This window comes from Muntiacus reevesi, chromosome 22, assembly GCF_963930625.1.
Source record: "Muntiacus reevesi chromosome 22, mMunRee1.1, whole genome shotgun sequence".
NCBI lineage: Eukaryota > Metazoa > Chordata > Mammalia > Artiodactyla > Cervidae > Muntiacus > Muntiacus reevesi.
Window position 1 is genome coordinate 26,736,833 of NC_089270.1, and position 26,634 is coordinate 26,763,466.

Consider the following 26,634-nt stretch of genomic DNA (forward strand, 5'->3'; position numbering starts at 1 on the left):
AAAATGTACATAATAATAGCTCCCCATCTGCATTGGGAAATTGTGAGGATCCAGTGAATCAATAAATGCAAAGAGTACAAGACATAATAAATGCTTAATTTTAATCAGTGTTATTTTGTGTATGCTATTGGCTCTTCAGCTAGGTAGAAGACTGCCTTTCTCAAAGCATCCAGATAAGTGTTATCACCATATCCCTCTGGCTCTTGCTTCTCAGTTTCTTTTTTTTTAATTAATTAATTTATTTTAATTGGAGGCTAAGTACTTTACAATATTGTAGTGGTTTTTGCCATACATTGACATGAATTAGCCATGGGTATACATGTGTCCCCCATCCTGAACCTCCCTCCAACCTCTCTCCTCATCCCATTCCTCAGGGTCATCCCAGTGCACGGGCTTTGAGTGCCTCGTTTCATACATCGAACTTGGACTGATGATCTATTTCACATATGGTAATATACATGTTTCAATGCTATTCTCTCAAACCATTCCACCCTCACCTTCTCCCATAGAGTCCACAAGTGTGACCTTTATATCTGTTTCTCTTTTGCTGTCTTGCATATAGGGTCATCGTTAACCACCTTTCTAAATTCCACTTATATGCATTAATATACTGTATCGGTGTTTTTCTTTCTGACTTACTTCACTCTGTATAATAGGCTGCAGTTTCATCCACCTCATTAGAACTGTGTACATGTATATGTGGTATATGTACCACAATTTTCTTATCCATTCATCTGCCGATGGACATCTAGGTTGCTTCCATATCCTGGCTACTGTAAACAGTGCTGCGATGAACAGTGGGGGCACACGTGTCTTTCAGTTCTGGTTTTCTGGGTGTGTATGCCCAGCAGTGGGTCATATGGGAGTTTTATTTCCAGTTTTTTAAGGAATCTCCACACTGTGTCTTCTCCATAGTGGCTGTACTAGTTTTCATTTCCACCAACAGTGTAATAGGGTTCCCTTTTCTCTGCACCCTCTCCAGCATTTATTGTTAGTAGACTTTTTGATAGCAGCCATTCTGACCAGCAGGAGATGGTACCTCACTGTGGTTTTGATTTCCATTTCTCTGATAATGAGTGATGTTGAGCATCTTTTCATGTGTTTGTTAGCCATCTGTATGTCTTCTTTGGAGAAATGTCTGTCTAGTTCTTTGGCCCATTTTTTGATTGAGTCATTTGTTTTTCTGGTATTGAGCTGCATGAGCTGCTTGTATATTTCTAAAATGAACACAGGACTCAAGCAATTTATTTTAGTACAAGCAGATCACCATTGCCACCTAGTGGCAAAACGCTAGCAAATTCAATAAGGAGGAATATTGCCCATAAAGCGGTAAATTTTCTACAGCTGTGAATTTAATTCTTTAAGACAAACTAGATATTTGGAAATCTGTGGTACGTTTTCTATAACAATTTGAATTGGATACAAAAAATATAAGTGGGGGAAATTTAAAAACTGAAAACCACAGAAACATTGCTTGGCAAATACAGCAGTGCCAAAAAAAAAAAAAACCAAAAAACAGATTTTTATTTTGCATGAGCCAAACAATTGGGTTTAAACTCAATGCCAAAAATATTTTGGACAGACTTGTGATGTTCATATATCCCTGATATTTTCTAGGGTCTAATCTTCTATGATATCAAATGAGTGTGCTATATGTGTTGAATTCCTTTTGTAGTTATAAAAGTATGGGATAAATCACTATGCTAACTTTAACATGATGAATCTATAGTATTATCTGTCAGAAGCATTTTTCTTAAGGGCAAACCTTAATAACTTCTAAGATTCGTTCCAACTTTTTGATATTTTAAATGCAGCAATATAAGAGGAAAAGAATTAGAAATGTGAATTTGGAGTGTAATTTAAACAGCACAAATGTTATAACATATACTAGGATATTAAGTTATACTATTAGATAAGTTAAAATATTAGTACCATACAAAGAACACAGACAATTGCATCATTCAGCTTTACTTTCTACAAGTCAAAACCTACAAAAGAATTCAAAACTGCACAAAACTACTATAATCTATAATATTTAGGCTACTCCTTGCCTTGCTCATTGAAATATGCATGAACTTCAGAGCTATAATTTAGTCAAATGACACCTGTCTTCCAACAACACAGTTCAAATGTTAGTTATCAAGGCGTCTTAACTGTGAGTAATTATATAAGAGCTGCCAACTCTCAGACAGTAAAGAAACCGCCTGCAAAGCAGGAGACCCAGGTTCAAACCCTGGGTCAGAAAGATTCCCTGGAGAAGGGAATGGCAACCCACTTCTGTACGATGGGTTTCTTAGGTGGCACTAGTGGTAAAGAACCCGTCTGCCAAAGCAGGAAACATTAAGAGATGCAGATTTGATCCCTGGGTTAGGAGGATCCTCTGGAGGAGGGAATGGCAACCCACTCCAGTATTCTTGCCTGGAGGGTCCTGTGGACAGGGGAGCCTGGAGGGCTACAGTCCACAGGACTGAAAAGAGTCAGGCACGACTGAAGTGACTGCATGCCGACTCTTTGGTCCAAATGTCACCATGTAAGTAACAGATGAGCCTCGTAATCAGTGACTAACATGTCAGTCTTTTCAAAGTCTGTCAGTGCTTGGTCACTGTACATCTGTTACTCAATTCAAACATAGATAGCAAATTATATTGCCTCCTTGGGTTTCAGGGATAAATCCACTGACATTTCAAAGAAGTACATAATCAAAAGAGGGAATTAGCCCATAAAGATGAAAGTTCAACAAAGAAATAAATGTGATGATGCTGGAAGTGAAAATTGGATGTGAATAGAAGATCTGAAGGTGGCAACAGTAAAGCAAAGATAGAAGAGACCTAGGCTAGCAAGAAGGCAAGGGCCATGAATGTAACAGACAAGGTAAAGTCGCTTCACTAGGATTCCAATGGACTGTAAATGGGTTGGTTGTACAAGAAGCAGGAAAAGACCCTAGAATGCTGATACCATGTTCTTTGGAGTGATGCAGCTATGAAGCCAAAGGAACTTAGGTATCGCAAATGGATCAAAATAAATGAGGAACAAAAAGGATGACAACGCCCAGAGGAAGTGACACCAGAATCAAACCTCACACTAAAGAAACTCTCAGAGATATTTCAAGACCTTGAAAGGACAAAGGACAAAATGGAAGTTAATCCAAACTTAAAAAGAATTTGACAATTCAATTCACCGAGGCATAGAAAAAATGCTTGCTCCGTATAAGTTATATGATGAGAAGAAGGCAAGTAACTGTTCAAACTCCTCTTGATAAGATTTTGACAATGAAATAAAGTACTTTAATGCTCGATGTTTCCAATGTTTTAAATTACAGTGTACTGGATAAATATTAGTTTCACTATTTTTATCATCTCCTTCGGTTCAGTTCAGTTACTCAGCCATGTCCAGCTCTTTGCGACCCCATGGACTGCAGCACGCCAGGCTTCCCTGTCTATCACCAATTCCCGGAGTTTATTCAAATTCATCTCCATTGATTTGGTGATGCCATCCAACCATCTCATCCTCTGTCGTCCGCTTCTCCTCCCGCCCTCAATCTTTCCCAGCATCAGGGTCTTTTCTGTTGAAGTCAGATCTTCACATCAGGTGGCCAAAGTAATGGAGTTTCAGTTTCAACATCAGTCCTTCCAATGAACACTCAGAACTGACTTCATTTAGGATGGACTGGTTGGATCTCCTTGCAGTCCAAGGGATTCTCAAGAGTCTTCTCCAACACCACAGTTCAAAAGCATCAATTCTTTGTCACTCAGCTTTCTTTATAGTCCAACTCTCACATCCATACATGACTACTGGAAAAACCATAGCTTTCATCTCCTTACACATTTATAAACCATGGTAAGAGAGTTTCTAATGTTTTGAGAAAACATTTTAAAGGTCACAGAACAATTGTTATTTTCCTGTTGATTTGTTAAGATCCTTTGCCCAATTTCAACTTAGTCATTTTCATGGTCTTGCATTATTGTGCAATATAAGAACTGCATGTATTATTGCCAAAGCCTAAAGTTTTCTTTCACAATTTTCAGTCACTATAAACATGTCATTCAGAAATTGCCACCTTGAATGTGACTATAATAGCTAGTCCCCTTCTAAACCTATTTTATAAATGACTTATGGTGTCATGACGTAATGTTGAAAGATGTCCTTGCCTCTAACCGAATTAGACACACAGAAGAGCATTATATACCTGGCAGTGGCAACTGAACTAATATACCACTGACTCTTGGGTCCGCGTTCAAGTGATCAGTTATATCCAACAGTTCTTCCTGAGAAACATCCTTAGGTTTTAGAATGATCTCACTACAGATACCTGAAAGAAAAACAAGAACAGAAAGTCACTTGACTAACAAAGATGTGTTTTTTCATTAATGGTGTCTTACACGGTGCTTGATTGGTTCCCTCTGTTCTTGTCCCACTGAAAGAAAAGGCCCTTCTACAAACGTGATGTTCAAAGCACCATCAGGAGGGAACTTTTAAATGGTACAGATCTTTTCTTATGATTCACATGCATTCTTTGGCCCAGTATTCTATGCGACAAATTGCACTTATTTGTGATGAGCTGTTGTTAATGGATTTGAGGAGAGTAAAAATACCAGTACCACCACTACCACCACCACCATGAACTAGGCCGGTTAATGTGATTTAAAAAAAAAAAAAAAAAAAAAAAGGCCCTTAAAATGTAACAGGTTGCTCTCATGTTTTCCAATAGGACAAGAAATCACACCAAGTTGATTTAAAGCAATTTGAAGAAAAAAAAGAGTAAGAAATGAATGTGAATGTTGGGAACTAAATAATCAACAGAATGGCAATAAATAATAACAACACATGTTATTCAAATAGCATTTAGTCGACAGCTATCATTCATAATTATCACACTTTGAAGTAAAACCAGGGAACGTTATCTAGTAACAAGTACAGCTAAAATGCTCCCCACCTACAGCAGCGGCGGCTTTGATCTTCCTCCTGACATACGTGTGGCTTGCTGGGTTATCACCCACTAATATGATACTGAGGTGAGGCCTTCTGTTCCCAAGGGAAACCCAAGAGTCCACGCCATGCTGGATTTCTTTCTGGATCTGTTCGGCCATTTCAGTTCCTGAGATAATAATTGCATCATATCTGTGGAAAACAAACAAACAAACAAAAATATACTACTAAACAGGCAGTGAGGACTATCCAGCTACATCAATTTAAAGTATGAGAGTGAACAGGGGATCTATGATCCCCTAAGCAAGCAACCAAACTTTGATTTTTTTCAGATATATTTGACACTCATTCTTCAGGTTCAGAAATGCATGCATAACTTTTTAAAAGTAGTCCAACTCTGCTTTTTAGTTCTGCATTATGATCTGTCTACAGTATACATTTCTTCATCACTTTCACATATATGTTTTTTAATGATCAAATCACATACTCAAGACCTAGAATACTGGTTCTATTAAAAGCTCTGCCTTTTTTTTTTCTAGAAGAGACAGATCAGCACAGTTGAGTTAAAACTGGCCCCTATCTTCAAAGCCCCAGACATGCTGTATATACCTGGCCCCATAGCCTTTTGACCCAAAGGTAAAGTCAGTTCACTCTTAATAGTACATCAAGTACAAAATCCTGAAGTTATGAGCTCTATACTACACAGCTGGTCTCATTTACTGCAAGGAAAATTGTATCCCATAGCTCTAGGACTCCGTGACAACAGCTGCCAGTACTGCCATGCTTGTCACTGATGGGGATCAGGCCAGGAAGCAAACGGCTGTCTCCACTTCTCCCCACTCCACCACCCCCAGCACCCTGATCACACCAAGGCACTATTTCTAACAGAACAAACACACAATACATTACTTCATGGCAGTTTATAAGTGCTTAAGAAGGTAAAACATGCTATACTTTGTTAGACAACATAAATTTATCTCTGGAAAGGCACAAAAATGAATGCATTATGGGAAGGCTTTACTGCTCTCCATGATCTCAAATTTAAAAGTGGTGAATTAATATTGCTTCTACTACATGCAGGAGACATAAGAGAAGCGGGTTCAAACCCTGGGTCAGGAAGATCTCCTGGAGGAGGGCATGGCAATCCACTCCAGTGGCGAATCCCACGGACAGAGGAGCCTGATGGGCTACGGTCCCTAGGGTCACAAGGAGTCAGACACGACTGAAGCTACTTAGCATGCATGCACGCACTACTGCATGTTTAGTTTTTAAAGGTATCAGATAAAATAAAAGATAGTTCCATCTGGTGCCCCTGTCCTTTCACTATTGAAAGGTCTGGTGAAAGCATGATCTATAGTGCATGAATATTATACAAAACACTAAATGCAGGTCAATGAATAATATGCAGGAGAAGAAACGGAGGAAAGAAAAACCTTTACCAACTTAATTTTTTCAATCAACTGTACAACTTTTATGTTCTAATGAGAGCAGGCATCATGAATATCAGCCAGCACAAACAAAATGAAAATGTGTCACCCCTTCCAAATAAGTCAGCTCCCCTTTCTGACAGGTTGGTGTACACACATGTAGAACCAGATCAAGAATACTATTTCAACCTGGCACCAGTGGTCCACAGGGCTCATCCAGGTTCATGCAATTTTGATGTCAACAATGTTCTGCTAAGAAGTGATCCTGAAATATAGTCTATGTATACATACATCAAAATTGCCTGGGAAGCTTATTGAACTTGCAATTTCTGGACGCCACCCCTCCACCACCACCACACCCATGATTCAGGACCTCTGGGGGAGAAGAGACAGCCTGGCAACCTGCACATCTAACAGGTATTCTTATGCATGATCATGTTTGAAAACCACTTCTTCAGTTCAACACAAAAGTGTATTTTAATAATCATGTGCCTGCTAAGTCACTTCAGTCGTGTCCGACTCTTTGCAACCCTATGGAGCCCTCCAGGCTCCTCTGTCCATGTGATTCTCCGGGCAAGAATACCGGAGAGGGTTGCCATGCCCTCCTCCAGGGGATCTTCCTGACCCAGGGATCTTATATCTCCTGCATTGGCAGGTGGGTTCTTAACCACTAGCGCCAAGTTCTTAACCTGGGAAGCCCCAATAATAAACATAAGCATGGGTAAACAAGACTGGTTTTGGTATCAGGGTGAAACTGCCTTCATAGAATGAGTTAGGAAGTATCCATCCCTCTTCACATTTCCAGAAGAGTTTGTGCAGAATCGGTTTTATTTCTCCCTTAAATGTTTGGTGGAATTCACTTGTGAAGCTCTCTGGCCCTGGGCTTTCTTTGTGGTAAGGTTTAAGACTACAAATTTAAATTATTTAATGCAAAGGGCTCTTTAGGTTATCTATCATTTCTTGAGTGACCTTTTGTAGTTTGTATCTTTGTATATTCTAATAATTGGTATGAATACATAATTATTAGACTAAATAAAGATAAAATACATTCACTTTTGAGTTCAATTTTATTCTTCAGGATTAAGAAACAAACTTTATTCACTATTTACTTTGAATTCCTGACGCTCATTTGCTATTGATTCATTTAAATGGACTTTTAATACTAAGGGCCTTCCCAGGTAGCACAATGGTAAAGAATCTGCCTGATAACGCAGGAAACGCAAGAGATGTGGATTTGATCTCTGGGTTGAGAAGATCCCCTGGAAAAGGAAACAGCAACCCAGTCCGGTATTCTTGCCTAGAAAATTCCATTGGCAGAGGAACCTGGTGTGCTACAGTCCATGGGATTGCAAAGAGTCAGATATGACTGAGCATGCACATACACACACACACACACACACACACACACACATTAATACTGAGAGAACAAGGACCTCCTATATTAACAAGTACTAAGGGCCTGCAGATATGGCAAACGATTTCAGCGTGATTTGTTTATAAGAGGTAGCAAAAAATATAATAAAATAAATAGTAAAAAAAATACTTTCCAAAAATTAAGTTGTGTCAACAGTATTCAGATAGGCAAAATACTCTACTTTAGAGGCGAGTTTATCTGCTAACATACATCTGAAGTCACTTTAAAGAAGGGACTTCAGATGTAAAGAACATACAATTGTATTTTAAAATATAAAACCATCTGAGCTCCATGTTACATTTTAACAGCATATGACTAGCAATGCAGCTGCTTACATGTTTTATTAGCCAATTCTCTATTAAATACAGTGATTTATACATAGATTATTGTGAAACTGGCAACACTGGACATAATTCAGGATAATTACAACCTAGAAACCACAAAACTGTGTAACCTTGAGAATGTCAGATATGATAATAGCATAAACTGATTCCTGACTTCCAAAAAGACAATCTATTTGCAGATTAAACTTGATTGCACCGTTTCTGTTGGAGGCTGAGGTGACAGGGCTTACTTTACATGATAGTACTGATGTGCTAAATTGGCTTCCTAATTATAGCTGACATGGCATAGCCTGGCCTAGCTGGTGTTGATGGGTAAACACCCATTTGATTGCCACCCAATTATAAAGAGGAACTTGGAGCATTTTCAGCCACAGCTGGTCCATCCCACCGATTTCCCCAGTCACTGGAGAGGCTGAGCAAGCCTGGTTCTGTTGGAGACACACTTTAGGGATAAATGAAGCAACCCCAAATTAGTGGAGGGCCAATGCAGGATGTCTGCATCACTCTACCTGCTAGAAGTACTGGTAAACACACACATTAAGAGCTCACATAGACCTCAGTGAATAAAGAAATGAGATTTTTTTCAACATGCATATTGCTGAAAAATGCTAAATATCAGCAACAACTCAAATGTTCAGCCAGAGGTACACGGCTCCTAAGAATTCACCTTCAGATCTCGGTCCCTGCCAGTCCATTCTCCACGCTGCAGTCAGAGAAATTTTCCAAAAGGAAACATGCCAGCTCCCTGCACTATATACCCATTTTTTAAATAAGTACTGAAAACTGCTTCTAGGCACCAGGAATACAAATAATAGTGCACAAAACAAATTACTCACTTCCACAGAAACTATATTTGTAGTTGAAAAAGATATAAGCAAATATTTAAAGCAAATATTTAATGTATTATGTGTGAGAAATAGAAAGAAAAGGCATATGCAGAGGCCAGAGTTACCATTTTTCATAAGAAGGTAAAAGTGTCACTTCTCTGATTAATAGGGTAACACCTGAGTGTAAATAAAGAAGTGAAGGCATAAGTTTTGTGGTTACCTGGAGAAAAGAATTTAGGCTACGGGAAGTACACAGCGAGTACAAAGGACTTTAAGCTGGAGCATGCCTGGTATGTTTGAGGAATAGCAACGAGGCCAGCGGCTGCAGTGGAAAGAACAAATGGGTCAGAACAGGATGTAAAGTTAGAGAAGGAGTGTGACCTCAGATCACATCATACTCCAGGCCTTTGGAAAGACACTGGATTTTACTGTGAGAAAGCAAGCATTTGAAGATTTGAGGAATGCCATGACCTGATTTTCATTATTCAGCGATAACTGGTTAAAATGTGGAGACTCTATAGGAGGAAGCAGGGAGGTGAGGACACCAGTGAAGAGACTAGTGTGGAATCCCAGACAAGAGATGCTGGTGGCTTGGACATGGTGGGTGGAGTAGGCAGTCAAGGTGCTGAGAGTAGTCTGATTCTGAATCTGTTTTGAGGGTGGAGCCACTGGGATTTACTGAGATAGAGTATAGGGTGTAAAGAAAACAGAACAGAAGTCAAACATGGATTTCTTCAGCTTCATGGTGCTGACCAAGTCACAAAGTAAACACAGCTGAATTTCAGTTTATCACTTGTGCTAGTTTCTCATTTCTGGGCCTTCACATACACTATTCCTTTGACCTAAAACACTCTTCATCCTCCTCCTCACTTCTCTAACATCCCTACCAAATCTGCTCCTCATTCATTCCCACACAGTCCTCAAGTCTCAGCTTGGAAGGCAATCTGGGAAATGTCCTCTGACACTTTCAACCTGGGGATCTGCCTCTGTTAAGAGTACCCACAGCACCCAGCTCTTACCCTCATGTAGAGTTTGAAGCCCTTATTAAAATTATTGTCTCCCTCATAACACTCTAAGCTGTGTAGGACAGGAAGCTTATATTTACTATGATATCCTTAATATTTAAGAGTATTTTTCACACTGTGTTTATCAAATATTTGTGGGATTATCAAAGTTAAGTTGTTTATTGTATTACAGTTTGTTGCGGTTAACGTGTAGCCACTGAAAATAACTATAAAAACAACAACCCGTTAAAATGTTTGCATAAAATTAAGTGAAGAAATTAAATGAAAAACTATAGGTACATAATAAAATGGTGAGATAGGTAGTATTCTGGATATTTATCTATCTTAAAATAGTATCAAAACAGATCCTGAATTAAATTAAAAGTGAGTAAATGCAAAATATGTATGAAACATATGAAAAGAAAAAAACAGTAAAATTAACAACCTTAGTACCCAGTTTAAGAAAAATACTATCATCATCATTGAAATTGTACGCATTGAAACCCTCCCCTATCAAAACTTTATCTTCTCCTAGAGAGTTAAACACAATCCTGAAACTGGAGTTTATAATTCCATTGCTTTCCTTTATCATTTAAACTAATGTTTGTATCTCTAAACATTAGAAATATAATCATATACATTATATGCTATATAATGTAACATAATAACATATAGTATTTATATACTATACATAATGTACATCAATATATGAGCTACATAATATATCTCACATTTATATATGATATAAATATAAAACATAATATCTCTCTAAGGTTTATGCCCAGGAATGGGATTGCTAGATTATAGGATATATTTATATGTGTTCAGTTTATGTCACCTTATTTTCAAAGTGGTTGCACTAGTTCATACATCCACCAGTAGTGTCTAAGAATTTCTATTTCCTTGAGATTGCCAGTTTTTACATAACACATTAGTTTAATGGCATTTTGTTGTAGTTTAAATATGTGTTTACCTAATTACTAGAGGTTGAATTTCTTATAGGTTTATTAGCCATCTGGAGTTCCTCTTTTACTGGATGCCTGTTCATCTCTATTGACCATTTTTCTAATGGATTATTCACTATGCCTAATCCGTAGCAGCTGTTTATACATTCTGAACACTAATCTCATAACAGTGAGGAATGGAGTGTTTCCTGCCATATCAGTAAACAAGGATGTTACAGTCATCAGGGATTCCAGCCCTCCAGGGCACTCAGGAGGGAGGAGAAGACCTGTGCATTCTGGCAGCCATCAGACCACAATGCAGCCACTCTCTATGGTGAGCACCAAGGAACGAGGATGTGAAGACTCACAGGAGGCTGGCCCAAGATAGCTGAGTTGCATTTGAAAGGAGTGATTTCAGTGAACCCAGATTCTTGCATCTTCCCATACACAGAAAAGTGCTAAATTGCTTAACTTAAGATATCTGGTTTTCTTTAATTCAAAAAAATACTTTTGATGTTCAGACTACTTGTTCTTTGTTTCAAACTTCTATATAACCTGACTCCTATCTCCACCTCCTTGGAGCAGTTCTCTCAGGGACACTTAAGATGCTGCCTCCTGGGATTAAGTACTAAAAATTTCTGCCAAATAAAACATAACTCTCAACTTTTAGGATATGTCTGTTTTTTAAGTCTACATCAGTAACATCTGTGTATCAAGTATCACTAGTATATGGTTTGACTTCTCACTTATTTTACAGTTACTTTTGATGGAAAGTTTGTAATTCTAACATGAAAACCATCTTTGCCTCTAGAGCTTGCACTTCTTGTCTCTTAAGAAAACTTTCATCATCTCTGACAAAATGTATTTTACAGAACACAACAGGTCTCACAGTTGATGAGACAGATTGGCTAAGGAGTTACCAGGAACTTTCTGAGACGCTATAGGCTAGATCTAAAAATCTTACTGGGCTTAACTAAAACCTCTAAAAAGTGGTTCTGCCAAGCTTCAGTTAAGAACCACTGATTTACACCTCCATCATTCTCATAGTAAAAATCTCCATTCTAGTATTCCTGATAGGTGGTCAACTACCTTTGTAACCAAGCAGGACCCCATGAGGCCTTCCCAGGACAGGCTTTCCCCCATATCTTTTGCATTAGCTACTCTCTGAAGTACCTACATAATAATATTTGAACCACATTTCCTGAGCTGTTTTGCAGATGTAAAAAAACCTCCCTCATGCTAACAAATCAAAGATGTTAACTATTTGACAATGATGAACACATAGTCCCAGGCCACCAAGAACCTAAGGACTGATCATGCCAACCCCTCGGATACCACCCTCCTACATCACCATCAGCCAATCAGAAAATTGTGCATGAGCTGATCACAGACCCTGAGACACTCCACTCCCTCACTTGGCTTTTAAAAGTGCTCTGCTGAAACTCTTCAGGGAACTTGCTGCTTTTTAGGGCATGAACCACCCATCTCCTTGCATTGCCTTGCTATAAACCTTTCTCTACTCCCAAATCCTATGTTACAGTTAGTTTGACATCATTATGCATCAGGCATGTGAACTTGCATTAACACTTTCAATATAAAGAAACCTATGAAGCACGTGTATATGCTTGAAACTGGTCATGGGGCATGTATCAATAAGTATGCAAACAAGCATACAATCTACCAACTAGGGCTCTTTGTGACCCCATAGACTGTAGCCTGCCAAGAGTAAGAATATTGGAGTGGGTTGCCATTTCCTCCTCCAGGGAATCTTCCTGACCCAGGGATGGAACCCATATCTCCTCTATTTCCTACATTTCAGGCAGATTCTTTAGCTGCTGAGCCATGGAGAAAGCCCAAAAGTATAAATTGATAACAAACTAACAAATATTTTACACACAAGCTCGGTTATTATAACTAAATTACAAAGCTATTGTGAAGAAGTTTGTAATGAATACAAAAAATTATTTCATCACAGCAGAATGTACTCTCTTCACTGCCTATATGATTTTAAAAACAGGTGTTTAAAAATATATTTTGTAAAGGAGCCAATCTACTGGAAATTATTAACATATTCAAAAAAATAGGCCAGACAAGGGCGAAAGGAGGACTTCAGATTTGACACATCTAGTGAACTGCAAATAATGAAACCAAAGCTTACAATAGAAACGTATCACTTCCCTCCAAAAGGAGGTACTGAGCTAATTAAACAATGATGCCTCAAGCATTATACAAGCAATTTTGAAATTCTATTGCTGAGGGTTGAATTGTGTCCCCAAAAAGATATGTTCAAACCTTAATCCCTGGAACACATGGCTGTGATCGTATATGGAAATAAGGCATCTGTAGATATAACTAAGATACAGGATGGAGTCACACTGGAGTTCAGTGACCATAAATATGACTTTTGTCCTTATAAAAAGACAGAGAGAACTCCATATGAAGACAGAGGCAAGATGGCCACATGGCTATAGACACAAAGTTGGAGTCTTAGAGTCCTAAGCCAAAGAAAACCAAGGACTGCCAGCAACGACAGGCTAAGAGAGCGTGGTTCTGTGCATTCTCTTGACTTCAGACTCCTGGCCTCTATAAGTGTGAGGACAAGCTGCTGCTGTTTTAAACTGACGGGGTTCAGGGCAGGATGCCCCAAGATGTGACACTCTAACATGGAGATTATTCCCAGCTGAAAACAACCAAGGCCCAAAAGATTTGGGACAAACGCTTTGAACTTCTCCCAAATGCCTAAGAGAACTTTAAGAATTGGAATTCCAGTTCTAAGAAGGAGCTGTCACCACAGATAACCATACTAAAGTATGAACTAGGTGTGGTGGGCAGGGAGGAACCTAGCAAGGCCGGTTTGATCAAAGTTCCCTCTGGGTCCCTCTGTCTCTAGATGGCCCGGCAGACATTTGTTCACCAAACATTAACTCTTTTCATCTTCCTGTGAATTATCTTACTTCTCTTCAAAGTCCTAGACACTTATCTTCTTCTCCTTAGTCCAGAATAATATATATACCTCATCTTGCCTGCCTTCAGAATTCTTCATGTTTATGTAAATTCCTCATATATAGTTTAAAATTTTGATTTTTTTTTCCTGGTTAATCTGCCTTCTCTCATTTCAACTGTCAGCTGAAAGAATTGAGAGGGAAAAGAGGAGAGTATCCCCTCCTCTACAAATCCATCTAGTTTGTGGTACTTTGTTTATGACAACCTTACTAAACAAATACATCTTTTCTTAATCCCAATTTAAAGTATCTCAATTTAAAGGGATGTAGCCAAAGTAAAAACAATACCCAGTTGTGGATGTGACTGGTGTTAGAAGCAAGGTCCAATTCTGTAAAGAGAAATATTGCATAGAAACCTGGAATGTTAGGTCCACGAATCAAGGCAAGTTGGAAGTGGTCAAACAGGAGATGGCAAGACTGAACATTGACATTCTAGGAATCAGTGAACTAAGATGGACTGGAATGGGTGAATTTAACTCAGATGACCATTATACCTACTACTGTGGGCAGGAATCTCTTAGAAGAAATGGAGTAGCCATCATAGTCAAAAAAAAGAGTCTGAAATGCAATACTTGGATGCAAACTCAAAAAAGACAGTATGATCTCTGTTCGTTTCCAAGGCAAACCATTCAATATCACGGTAATCCAAGTCTATGCCCTGACCAGTAACGCTGAAGAAGCTGAAGTTGAGCGGTTCTATGAAGACGTACAAGACCTTTTAGAACTAACACCCAAAAAAGATGTCCTTTTCTTTATAGGGGACTGGAATTCAAAAGTAGGAAGTCAGGAAATACCTGAAGTAACAGGTAAATTTGGCCTTGGAGTACAGAATGAAGCAGGGCAAAGGATAATAGAGTTTTGCCAAGAAAATGCACTGGTCATAGCAAACACCCTTTTCCATCAACACAAGAGAAGTCTCTACACATTGACATCACCAGATGGTCAACACCAAAATCAGATTGATTATATTCTTTGCAGCCAAAGATGGAGAAGCTCTATACAGTCAGCAAAAACAAGACTGGGAGTTGACTGTGGCTCAGACCGTGAACTCCTTATTGCTAAATTCAGACTTAAATTGAAGAAAGTGGGGAAAACCACTATACCATTCAGGTATGACCTAAATCAAATCCCTTATGATTATACAAGGGAGTGAGAAACAGATTTAAGGGACTAGATCTGATGGACGGAGTACCTGATGAACTATGGACGGAGGTTCGTGACATTGTACAGGAGACAGGGATCAAGACCATCCCCAAGAAAAAGAAATGCAAAAAAGCAAAATGGCTGTCTGAGGAGGCCTTACAAATAGCTGTGAAAAGAAGAGAAGCGAAAAGCAAAAGAGAAAAGGAAAGATATTTCCATTTGAATGCAGAGTTCCAAAGAAGAGCCAGGAGAGATAAGAAAGCCTTCCTCAGTAATCAATGCAAGGAAATAGAGGAAAACAATAGAACAGGAAAGATTAGAAATCTCTTCAAGAAAATTAGAGATACCAAAGGAATTTTTCATGCAATGATGGGCACAATAAAGGACAGAAACGGTATGGAACTAACAGAAGCAGAAGATATTAAGAAGAGGTGGCAAGAATACCCAGAAGAACTATACAAAAGAGATCTTCACGACCCAAATAATCACGATGGTGTGATCACGCCACTAGAGTCAGACATCCTGGAATGTGAAGTCAAGTGGGCCTTAGGAAGCATCACTACAAACAAAGCTAGAGGAGGTGATGAAATTCCAGTTGAGCTATTTCATATCCTGAAAGATGATGCTGTGAAAGTGCTGCACTCAATATGCCAGCATATTTGGAAAACTCAGCAGTGGCCATAGGACTGGAAAGGGTCAGTTTTCATTCCAATCCCAAAGAAAAGCAAACCCCCAAAATGCTCAAACTACTGCACAATTGCACTCATCTCACAAGCTAGTGAAGTAATGCTCAAAATTCTCCAAGTCAGGCTTCAGCAGTACGTGAATCATGAACTTCCAGGTGTTTAAGCTGGTTTTAGAAAAGGCAGAGGAACCAGAGATCAAATTGCCAACATTCGTTGGATCATTCAAAAAGCAAGAGAGTTCCAGAAAAGCATCTATTTCTGCTTTATTGATACGATATGCCAAAGCCTTTGACTGTGTGGATCACAATAAACTGTAGAAAATTCTGAAAGAGACGGGAATACCAGACCACCTGACCTGCCTCTTGAGAAACCTGTATGCAGGTCAGGAAGCAACAGTTAGAACTGGACATGGGACAACAGACTGGTTCCAAATAGGAAAAGGAGTACATCAAGGATGTATATTGTCACCCTGCTTATTTAACTTATATGCAGAGTACATCATGAGAAACGCTGGGCTGGAAAAAGCACAAGCTGGAATCAAGCCGGGAGAAATATCAATAACCTCAGATATGCAGATGACACCACCCTTATGGCAGAAAGTGAACTAAAGATCCTCTAGATGAAAGTGAAAGAGGAGAGTGAAAAAGTTGGCTTAAAGCTCAATATTCAGAAAACTAAGATCATGGCATCTGGTCCCATCACTTCATGGCAAATAGGTGGGGAAACAGTGGAACAATGGCTGACTTTATTTTTGGGGGCTCCAAAATCACTGCAGATGGTGACTGCAGCCATGAAATTAAAAGATACTTACTCTCTGCAAGGAAAGTTATGACTAACCTGGACAGCATATTATAAAGCAGAGACATTACATTGTCAACAAAAGTCCATGTAGTCAAGGCTATGGTTTTTCCAGTAGTCATGTATGGATGTGAGAGTTGGACTACAAAGAAAGCTGAGCACCGAAGAATCGATGCTTTTGAACTGTGGTGTTGGAGAAGACTCTTGAGAGTCCCTTGGACTGCAAGGAGATCCAACCAGTCCATCCTAAAGGAAATCAGTCCTGGGAGTTCATTGGAAGGACTGATGTTGAAGCTGAAACTCTAATATTTTGGCCACCTGATACGAAGAGCTGACTCATTTGAAAAGACCCTGATGTCGGGAAAGATTGAAGGCAGGAGGAGAAGGAGACGACAGAGAATGAGATGATTGAATGGCATCACCTACTCAACTGACATGAGTTTGTGTAAACTCCGGGAGTTGGTGATGGACACGGAGACCTGGAGTGTTGTGGTTCATGGGATTGCAAAGAGTCAGCCACAACTGAGTGACTGAACTGAACTGAATTTGTGGGAAGAACTTGTGATGAATCTCGTTTTTCACTGAGTAACTGTCAGTGAAGAGTTCTGACAAAACTTGGGCCTCCTTGAGTACTCTTGCCACAAGAACCCCATGACAGTATGAAAAGACAAAGAACATGACATCAGAAGATGAGCCCCGCAGGTCAGAAGGTGTTCAATATGCTACTAGGGTAGAGCAGAGGACAATTACTAGTAGCTCCAGAAATAATGAAGCAGCTGGGCCAAAGCCAAAATGATGTTCAGTTGTGGATGTGTCTGGTGGTGAAAGTCAAGTCTGAGGCTAAAGGACGATACTGCATAGGAACGAGGACTGTGAGGTCCATGAATCAAGGTAAATTGGATGTGGTCAACCAGGAGATGGCAAGAGTAAGCATCAACATCTTAGGAATCAGTGAACTAAAATGAATGAAAATAGGCAAATTTAATTGAGATGACCATCTACTACTGTGGGTAAGAATCCCTTAGAAGAAATGGAGTAGCCCTCATTTAACAAGAATCTGAAATGCAGTATTGGAGTGTGATTGTACCTTTTTAACTCTTAAAAATGTGGTTTCATCAAAAAATTATACAGTGAGAAAGCCATTAATACAAATCAAAAGTGAAGTCCATTTGACCCTTAGATATCTTTCACACAATGCACCCTGTCATTACTTGCTCAGGTGACATCTCCTGCAAAGGCAGGAACTTTGCAAGTCACTCCCAAAGGCGGCAAGACAAGGAGCTCTCCTTTTCAGCAGTTTTTTCTCCCCCTGTTGCTGAGCTAGCACTGAAAGTCTCTTCATTAGGAAAGAATATGTCCCAATGGAGCGGCCAGGGAGGAGAGTTAGCAGTCGGGCAGCACAACACACTACAAATTACTCACCCAAACCAGAAGTCCTGAGAGGCAGCCCTGTTCACCCTTAAAAGCTGGCCAAGTTACTTTACTGCTTTCAAAGGCATGCAATTTCCTCATGTATATAATGGGAATATTCTCTGTTGACCTTATACAAGCAGCTTTGACTAAGAGTTGATTGGCTCATTTGTAAAAATGGCTTTCCTAGTTTCTGTTAAGTAATAGATGGAGAAATGTTCAGAGAACAAGAAGTAATATGGGGCTAAAAAGCCCTCAGGGCTTCCCCGGTGGCTCAGTGGTAAAGAATCCACCCGCTAATGCAAGAGACGTGGCTTTCTATCCCTGGGTGGGGAAGATCCCCTGGAGAAGGAATTGGCAACCCACTTCAATATTTTTGCCTGGGAAATCCCATGGACAGAGGAGCCTGGTGGGCTACAGTCCATCGGGTCACAAAGAGTCAGACACAACTTAGCAACTAAACACCAACAAAAAGTCGGCAACATTTAGTGTTGTTTCTGTGAACTTGTCCACTTACCTATTCACTCTCCAGAAAACATACTACAGCCATCCTAATCTATGGTTCCTAGCACTAAATTAAGTGTTTAATTAGCTAAAACAAAGTAACAAACAGGAGGGGGAAAAATCACCTCTTTTCTTGTGTATCAAAATACTCATTCACAAAATAGTAAAACAAAGCCCGCTCACAAACAACAGTGTATTTAATTTGTATACTTGACATCTTGTTTCTGCATCTATAATCTCACTTTCAACCACAACTTTAATTAGAGCTGTAATAAACTGTTTTATGATCTATAAAGATGAAAAAGCCTAATACAGTCATTAGCAATTAAAGTATCTCTGCAGGTCCTAGGGCAAAATGTGAAGATTCTGGAGTTCAAATTAACAATAGTAACAAAACAAACTCAAAGGAACCAGGGCAAAATTATGTATGGAATAAAACCAATCACTAACTAGTACAAGGGAGCCTTTCAAAGCAAGTGAATTTTTTTAAAGTAAATTAATATTTTAAAATGTTAAGTTCATGGTTTTTTAAAAAGACATTTCATTTCACATTTCAAATGCTATCTTACACTGTGAAGTAAAGAAATTATACTTTCATAACTCAATAAAAAGTAAAGCAAATTCTTTCCATTATGTATGATTCTTTCATTCAATTTTGTAACTTAACACTTTCAGAACTCTAACGTGTAACTTAGAACATCAGTAACAACCTAAACCCCTGGAGAAGGAAATGGCAACCCACTCCAGTATTCTGGCTTGGAGAATCCCATGGACAGATGAGCCTGGGGGCTACAGTACATGGGGTTGCAAAAGAGTCAGACATGACTTAGTGACTCAACAACAACCTAAACATCCATAATTTCTGCAGAAAAAAATCTTATATGCTAAGCTTTGTACCAGGAGAACACTTGGGCAGATTATTAAATCCCATGTACATCTTCTCAGAACAATTTTTGTAAATGTTTAACATAAAATACACAGGTTTACAGAAAACCAGTTTTATTGAAATACTGTTATCAAATACTTTTTTTAAAAAAGTATTAAATAAAACACCTAGTGGCAAGTCTAATTACTACCATAACATCAAAGAGTATTAGTGAGTGTATATATGTTTTGAGATCTCTGTATCAACTGTGTTATTAATATGCCTGTACTTTTGCTGGCAATATTATAAGTTGTACTCCGATTACTGTGGTTTGAGGTAAACATTCACTATTGAAGAAAATGCTAAATTTAGTAGAGACTAGTGACCTCCCATCTAAGTTTAGGGATCCTTAAATTCTATCCATGAAGTCCCAAGTAAAGAGAAACCCTGTATTAAAGAAATCTGACAACACAATTTTTAAGATTTATATGCAAAATTAGTAGTCCTGATTCACAAAAGTTCCGCACTTTAATAAGAATTTTCAGAATGACGATAAGCAATAGGGAAATTTATAAATTGCTTGTAGAGAAAAGCACTGGATAGATCATATAGGTTCCAACTCAGTCTTCACCATTTATTTACTGTGTTATCATGGACAAGTTCTTTAATTTCTCTAAGTCTCAATCTCCTAATCTGTTAACTGGGAATAGTAAGAGTGTCTACTTCCTTCAGTTGTTATGAGGATTGAAGGACAAACTATACACGAAAAATCTCAGCAAAATGTTTAACACAGAGTAAGGAAAAATTAAATATTAATAAGAATTTATTTTTCAAGTACAACTGGATTGTTTAAAGCAAGATGATATTCATTGCAGATTTAATAAATAGCCAAAGTGGGAAAAGGAAACGTCTATTTTTAAATTATAATATGCCCTCATTTTAGAAAGACAAATCTTTGAACAGTCTCTTGGCTCGAGGCATACTCTTTAATGAGAGTAATTCTAGAAACCTAAGTAGAGTTCAGATCATTAAGTGAACAAACCTGGTTGGTATGATGTTGACAGGAATATGACCTGCATCTGAGAGTGAAATATTTCATATTTCAAGGACTAGACATTAACCAACAGCAAAATGGTTACATAAATTAAGGCCACTTGACTTAATGTAATATTAGGCAGCCAATAAAATGTTAACAAAAACAATGGCAACACAGAAAATACCTATGACATAATATTAACAGGAGCAGCTGGATAAAACTTCTTGGATACTATCAACCCTGAGGTTTTCTTTGAAACTAATTTAGGTTTGTGTTATATTCCATTCTGAACACAAATTAGTTGATTTTTTTTTCTGGTTCAGATTGCACTTCTTAATAGTAAATCTCACTAATTACTAATCATTACTTTATCCCACTCATTGGACAGTTCAGATTTCACTCAAGCTCCTCCATCTTTAAGCATCCTTCTACAACTTAATCGCCCCTAAACCAAACTATTTTTAACAATCTTCATTGAGCTCCAGGGAATTCAATGAAGAGTATGCGAGTACTTCTATGGAGTATTATCTCCATAGAAGGTAATCTGTTGGGTTCCTTTGTTGCTACTTTTATCATCTAATTAGGGTATTAACATGAAAGAATAATATAACTACAAAGCATCTGAAAAATAGAGATTTGGGTCTTTAAAGAAATTGCTAGATTATTACTAAAATCATGACTAACAAGGTCTGAGATTAGTATTAATTTTCTCTGTTCACCTGTTGATCCATTTTAATCAGAAAACTTGATTTTGGAGACATTACATTAGAACATATTATCTCTTAATAGCTGAAGCACAGATATAAAACTAAGATAAGAGATAATAAACGGTGAAACATTTAGGTTCTAAATTTAAAATGACGTAACTGCTACAGTCCATGGATTCACAAGAGTAGGACTCTTAGTGACCAAACCACCACCAATAACTGCTTAGAAATAAAACCTGTAACCAGATAGCTATCATAGCTCATTGTCATTAGAAGACGTAAGGCATTAAGACTCAAAAATCACAATTTGCCAGCAAAATAAAATGTGATCTTGAGAAATTGCCCTTGCTAGCCATTGGCACAAACTCTATCTTGGTTGAAATAATTCCATGGAAAATCAGCTTCAGTAATGGTACAAACTGGAGTCTGGGTCCTTTAAGCTTCACACAAGGATAAAATGATCTTTAAATAAATTCTATAGCAGACAAAGAATCTGAGTAAATACTATAGGAGAGGGTCTCAAGAAAAACTAACAGTCGTACATATACAATTTGTCTTTTAAAAATTATCTTTGTCTTTTAAACTATCCATTCTATGAAAGGTGTTAGTTGCTCAGTCGTGGCTGACTCTTTGCTACCCCATGGACTGTAGCCTGCCAGGTTTCTTTGTCCATAGGATTCTTCAGACAAGAATACTGGAGTGGGTAGTCATTTCCTTCTCCAGGGGATTTTCCCCACCCAGGGATTGAACCTGGGTCTCCTGCATTGCAGGCAGATTCTTTACCATCTGAGCCACCAGGGAAGTCCTATAAGACATGATTATTTACCTAACATAAACCAGTACCTCTTACTAGCTCCAAAAACATAGGTTTTTTATTTTAAAAAACCCTTGGGATATCCATTTAATTACTAAAAATGAATTGATGTAGTAAAGCATGGTTTGGGGAAGCCTCTGTTGGAGGATACCCGAAAGTCTGCCTCGAGAATGGCATTTAACATAAAAGTCTGTAACCTTGCCTTCAGATGGGACAGACTGCTGCCCAGCTCCATACACTTAAAAACACTGTGCCAGACTCATGTGATATTTTACAATGCAAGCACATCTTGATTTGTAAACTTCTCACACAGCAAGGCAAAACTGGGAAAATTCAATCACCAACAATTTTTTATTTGTAACTTTTTGGCTTTTTAGATAACTCATTTCAAGAAACAATAAGCTGCAACAAATAGAAGGGACTTATTCATTTATTTCCTTGACATTTAAAAATATTTTCTTTCAATTAATAAATCCATTTTATCATGGTAAATGGGGGGAAAACTCATTGCAAATTTTAAAGGGAAACCATTCTGAGATTAAATAGTAAACAATAAATAATAATTTTGTAATTTTCAAATTCTGTTAAACACTATTTCTTGAAATTCTCTATTAAAAAAAGTATTTATATGTTCCATTATAAGTATCTAATTAGCCAAAGATACGAAAGACAATCAAAAATACTTTTTTTCATTTGCGGCTCTATACCAGAAATTGGTAATAAATCTGTTAATTGAAAACAGTCAATGTCATTAGAGAAAGAGTTCATCAAACTCAAAGATTCACTGCAGTAAGAAAAACACTAAGGCTCAAATTTCAAATCAAGAGGATAATGTAGGATTTAAACCACATTCACTATGAATAACTACACAACTAACATGTCACTACATATTAACTCATTATTGACCAGGGGATTTTTGCTGAGACTAACACCTGTGGCCAGCAATTTGTTATCAAGTGATATTGATATATCTCCAGTCAATAACATTTGGGTAACAAAAGACATATTAATACATCTCTGGTCAATAATGTGTTAAAAGAGATGACCGAGGATGGGGACAAGTGGGGAGGCAGACAGTGGCGACCTCTGGAAGATGGAATCTCTTCTCTCTGCTGGTCCTAGAAGAGAAAAGAGACACCAGTGAACATCAACACACTGTCCGGATTTCTCCCCACCCGAGACCCATCAGTCCACAGGTGTTTCTCAACCTTACAGGCAACTTCATCTTCATATATGGTACTTAGTGACAAGTGGATGTCAGAATGCCACCTATCCTAATCTAACTAGTGCCGCCTTGAAAAAATAAAAACCTATCAAAGGTATTACTATTTCTATACAGCTATAATCTGAACGAAGTTGGGTTGAAAGTTACACTTCTTTCTTTACATTAAAAATAGCTTTCCAAAATTATTCCACTCGATTATTTCAAATTATAAAAGACCGTAAATTCAATTTTAAAAGCTCTGATTTATCCATGTGTGTATGTGCATGTGTGTGTGACAACAAGTGGCTTCAACGGGACAGTTAGGTTTTTAGCTGTCATGGTTCTCATTCGGTGTATTGATACCTGGAGAAGACAGGATGATGGGATTGTCTATTAACACCATCTGACAAAGGGAAATGAACCAACTTATACAATTTGAAAAAGGTTATCTTCACTCTGGGAAGAAGCCCTAAAATAACTCAAATTCAACAAATAATTATCTAAATAGTGTGGCTGTGGTACATAATTCCTTCAATTCTGTAATGCAAAGAGAATTCTACAGAATCTGCTTTTCCTAGTTTGCAGAGTTTGTATCCAAAGCAACTGGCAATTTTTTTCAGACACCATGAAAGCTTCCGCAATCAGAACTGTGGGTTATTGTTATCTTCTCACATATTCTCTGGAAGACAAACAGCAGTCACTACAAACTAAGTCCAAAGTAAAACCTATAGAACTTTTTTTTTAACTCAATCACGCAAGACTAAGATCCAAATACATACAATGAAGAGTTAGTCAATTTAAGTTAAATAAGCCGTCACTATGTTTTCTCATTACTGATCTTTCCTTTCTTCCCAGCATTGTGCTGGGCACTGGGGCTACAAAAAGACGAGTAAGGCGCCATCTCTGGCCACGTAAAACTGCAGTTACAGCACGTTATTGAAATCCCTGTAAGTCTGAAAACAAACGGACTCACTGGCTCTGGGTCAAAAGAAATTATTCTCAGCTTCTTGGATCTGAGTTTGCATAATAGCTATAAGTAACGGACGGACGGACAGCGCACCATTTGTACAGAACAGTTAAAACCCACTCGCAATCTGCTGGCCAGCAACAAGGTCCAAGGAGATGCAGTGAATCTAAGATTGATCATGTCAGTCTAAGACTGCAGACATCTGGGAAGCGCCATACAGAAAAACACCGAAAAGTCAAGATTAAAGCCTGATTTTGTGAAATCATTAAGAATTGTAGAGCTCGAAAAGTCCTCAGCATTACCACCAACAAAGAAATTCACAAACTCTAAACCATATGGCCATCGCCCACTCCTTTGTTTACGAAACACAGCCAGAACCAAACCCAAACAAATGCTTCAAGCAGACCACGTGTTTTTAAGGCCCCTTTTCTCTCGGTCTCAAAGATCTTCCTCAGTCACTCAACTGCACCTGCTGCAAAGATGGCACGTTCCAGCGAGCGCAGAGAACATCCAAGTTGCCTGACTTGAGGCGGATGCGACTAGCCGGCCTAGCCTGCAAGGCCAAGTTCCGAGCGAAGACAGGCCTCGCCCCCGCCCCGCCGCGCGGCTGACCTGGAGCCCCGGCTCACACGCGCGAGGCCTGGCCCGCGCCAGCTGCAGGCGCCCGGCCGCCCCTCCCACAGCCAGTGGCTTCGCACCCGGGAGCGCCCGGGCCCGAGGAGGTCGAGCGTCCGGGAGCGCTCGTACCTCACGCCGCTGCTCCGAAAGCCCCGGAACGCCTGCCCCGCCGCTCCTGGCGCCGCGAAAGGCGACACCGCGCTCCGGCTCAGCGCCGACACTCGGGCCAGGCGGCCGCGGAGCAGCCAGAAGCCGCGGGCCACCACTGTCATGGCCGCGAATGCCGGCTCCCTGACAGAGGCGCCACCTCCGCCGCTCCGTTCCTCACAGCGCCAGCCCGGACTCCGCCCCCACCCGGCTCGGCGGGAGAGCGAGACCAGCCGAAGGTTCCCGGGGGCACCTTTCAGGGGCGGGGCTAGAAGCCGAGTTCGGGGCCGGGGGCGGGGCTGAAGGACCCGAGCCCTGTCCCGTCAGGGGGCGGGGCCGGGACCCGAGCCCCAGGCTGGACTAGCACGTGCGTCGGAAGGCTGGAGTTTGAGGGATGGCCTGGCGGCGACGTGGCTTCCCTTGCACTGGTCACGCTGCTGATGTGCCCATAGTGAGGACACAGGGAAAGCGTCTAAACTAATCAGTCCAAGCAGCACGCTCCCCTTCTCCCAAACCATTGCTCTGCCCCACAGCTGCCCAGGCTACTGGTGATTTCATTTAAAGCAAGAAGGATATTACAGATTCTGTCTCCCTTAGTGAGACCCTGGGATACCTTTCTCCTGAGAGCAGGGGAAAGAAAGACAAGCGTGAGTGTGTGGAGGGAGGAGGGAGACCTGGATGAACAAGGCTTGGACTTAAGAATTTCTATTGCTCTACCTTATCATTTCCACTTTGGAGAGGGAAAGCTGTCATTCATTTTCTGGAGTCTATGATCTAACTGACACTACCTAGGAACCTGTGTTATGTGGTGAATTTGTAGTGAGAAAACAAAATAGAAGCTTCCTTTAAAAAGTAAAAATCAAAAAAAAAAAAAAAAAGAAAAAGCAAAAATCAGACTGACCATTTTTTTATGCTGAGATATGATAGAAGATGAACTGAGTTATGCTTTTATTTGAGCAAAAATCAACTTGAATCAGGCAGCATCGAACCTAGCAGAAAGTTCTAAGGAGCGTGTCTTTCACAAAATGAAAGACTTGTAGACAGAAGGGGGCAGAAGTTGTACTAGACATATAAGTGGTTTCGTTCGGCTATCGAAAGGTTACTTTCCTTTAAAACTGCAGAGATCTATCAGACCTACTACCTAACTAGTGATAATATGAAGAAAGGAACAGAACTACCTTCGTCCCCTTAAATTAAGTATTGTTTTTAAATTTTTTCTTGTAGTCCAGCTTAAGGATAATGCAAAATATAGGAAAAGTGCACAAAATGAAAAATACATAATTGGGAAAATTAAATATATTTTCTGTATTAAGAATACAGGATTATTTCTGTGAATTGTGACGTTCATTAAATTAAAAGTAATAAAAATTATCAGTAATAATAGCTAACAGTTTCTGTAGATTTACTCTGTTCCAGGCATTTGTCCTTTACATAGATAGCTTCATTTAATCTTGACAATAATTCTCTGAGAAAGATCCTCTTGTAATTCTCATTTTACATATGATAAATCTGATCTATGAAGAAATTAAGAAACTTGCCCAAAGCTAGAAGTCTAGGAAGTGGTACATTCAAAATTCAAAGAAAGGCACTTTGATTCTGTAGGTTAAAAAAAATAATAATAATCCATGGAACAAAGAAGACATGAGAAGGGAAAATGAACAGAGAATATATCAAAATTTGAGGAAAGCAGCTAAAGAAGTACTTCTGGAGAAATTGGTAACCTTAAATGCTTATTTTAGAGAAGAGTAAAAGTCTAAAATCAATGGTCTAATAATCTCTAGGGCTATCCATGTTGCTACAAATGGCATGATTTTATTCTTTTTTATGGCTGGGTAATATTCCATTTT

At 39.1% G+C, this 26,634-nt stretch overlaps 1 protein-coding gene across 6 annotated transcripts in view; it reads right to left on the minus strand.

Annotated features, from left to right (window-relative positions):
- Window positions 1–25,012, minus strand: part of MTHFD2L (methylenetetrahydrofolate dehydrogenase (NADP+ dependent) 2 like) — a 149,965-nt gene extending 124,953 nt beyond the window's left edge. For 5 of the 6 annotated variants that reach the window (XM_065914425.1, XM_065914420.1, XM_065914421.1 and 2 more), the window contains exons 1-4: window positions 24,770–25,012; window positions 22,898–22,969; window positions 4,934–5,118; window positions 4,187–4,309 (exon numbers count right to left, since the gene is read on the minus strand). In XM_065914425.1, coding sequence (XP_065770497.1) covers window positions 4,187–4,309; window positions 4,934–5,118; window positions 22,898–22,969; window positions 24,770–24,912 — 523 coding nt within the window. In that variant the 5' untranslated portion in view covers window positions 24,913–25,012. The remainder of the gene's footprint in view (window positions 1–4,186; window positions 4,310–4,933; window positions 5,119–22,897; window positions 22,970–24,769) is intronic. The other variant, XM_065914422.1, reaches the window with a different exon arrangement.
- Between the last annotated feature and the right edge of the window lie 1,622 nt (window positions 25,013–26,634).